The 1,714-nt window shown below is 46.3% G+C and overlaps 1 protein-coding gene across 1 annotated transcript; it reads left to right on the top strand.

Annotated features, from left to right (window-relative positions):
* Positions 1–107: 107 nt before the first annotated feature.
* LOC112095229 (putative WEB family protein At1g65010, chloroplastic) lies at positions 108–1,706 on the top strand (the record flags this gene model as incomplete). Its single annotated transcript, XM_024176906.1, has 1 exon — positions 108–1,706. A coding segment is annotated over one exon (1,599 nt), but the record flags the coding sequence as incomplete, so codon positions are not given.
* Between the last annotated feature and the right edge of the window lie 8 nt (positions 1,707–1,714).

The raw sequence follows: 1,714 nt of genomic DNA, 5'->3' as shown, positions 1-1,714 counted from the left end.
TTTTTTTTTGTCCTTAAATATTTTTCGACATTAATGATATTTTCTTAAATTTCAACCTTCCATTTCCGTCCTTGCTCAACACTTGATTCTGCATTGTTGACTTTCAGAAACAACCGTCGCGAATCCCCAAGGGTGGTTCGGAACTGCAGACACAGCTGAATCTTGTTCAGGAAGATCTGAAGAAAGCCAAGGAGCATATAATTTTGGTTGAGAAGGAGAAGGCGAAAGCAATCGACGAATTGAAAGAAGCGCAAAAAGTTGCTGAGGAGACGAATGAGAAGCTCAGAGAGGCTCTGGTGGCGCAGAAGCGCGCCGAGGAGAGTTCCGAGATCGAGAAGTTCCGAGCCGTCGAGTTGGAGCAGGCGGGGATTGAGGCAGCGCAGAAGAAGGAAGAGGAATGGCAGAAGGAGATTGAGTCTGTGAGGAACCAACATGCTGTTGATGTGGCTGCTCTTCTCTCTACGACTCAGGAGCTTCAGAGGCTGAAGCACGAATTGGCCATGACCTGCGATGCGAAGAATCAGGCAATGAGTCACGCCGATGATGCGACTAAGATTGCAGAGATTCAAGCTGAGAAGGCGGAGATTCTCTCTGCAGAGTTGGCCCGGTTGAAAGCCTTGCTCGACTCGAAGATTGAGACGGAGACGAATGAGATCAACAAGACAGCGTTGAAGCTGAACTCAGAGATAGAATCCTTAAGACAACAACTCGAGGAGGCGAAAATTCACGAGGAGAAAATACTTTTGGAGAAAGAGGCATGTATTGAGCAGCTCAATGTGGAGCTAGAGGCGGCGAAGATGGCTGAATCGTATGCACGGAGTTTGGCAGAGGAGTGGAAGATTAGGGTCGACGAAATGGAGAGGCAGGTTGAGGAAGCGCGGAAGTTGGAAATATCAGTGTCGGAGTCGCTGGATTCGGTGATGAAACAATTGGAAGGAAGCAATGATTTGTTACATGATGCTGAAGCTGAAATTGCTGTTCTTAAAGAAAAGGTTGGTCTATTGGAAATCACAATTGGAAGACAGAAAGGCGATCTCGAGGAGTCGGAGCATCAAATTAGTAATGCCAAGCAAGAAACTTCTGAAATGGCCAAAATCGTCGAGTCGCTGAAGGCGGAGCTTGAAAATGTGAAGGAGGAAAAGATACAGGCTTTGAACAACGAGAAGCTCGCTGCTTCGAGTGTTCAAACGCTATTGGAAGAGAAGAACAAGCTCTTAAATGAGTTGGAGAATTCAAGGAATGAAGAGGAGAAGAGCAAGAAGGCGATGGAGAGCTTAGCCTCGGCATTACATGAAGTTTCTGCAGAAGCCAGGGAAGCGAAAGAAAAGCTTCTGTCAAGTGAAGTTGAGCATGAAAACTACGATTCACAAATGGAAGATCTGAAGTTGGTCTTGAAAGCAACCAAAGAGAAGTATGAAGCCTTGTTTGATGAAGCGAAACACGAAATAGATTGTCTAACGAGCGAATCGGAGAAAACAAAGACTGACTTTGAAAATTCCAAGGCTGAATGGGAGGAAAAAGAGCTTCATCTGGTGGATTGCGTGAAGAAATCAGAAGAGGAGAGTTCTTCCATGGAAAAGGAAGTGAATAGGCTGGTGAATTTGCTGAAACGCGCTGAGGAAGAAGCGTGTGACATGAAGGAGGAAGAGGTGCAATTGAAGGACAGCCTGAAGGAAGTCGAATCGGAGGCGATCTACTTGCAGGAAGCCCTCGC

The sequence above is a fragment of the Morus notabilis genome, unplaced genomic scaffold, assembly GCF_000414095.1.
Source record: "Morus notabilis unplaced genomic scaffold, ASM41409v2 C11434119, whole genome shotgun sequence".
In the NCBI taxonomy this organism is placed as follows: Eukaryota; Viridiplantae; Streptophyta; class Magnoliopsida; order Rosales; family Moraceae; genus Morus; species Morus notabilis.
Note: the sequence above shows the minus strand (reverse complement) of the source record. Positions and strands in the feature narration are given on the sequence as shown.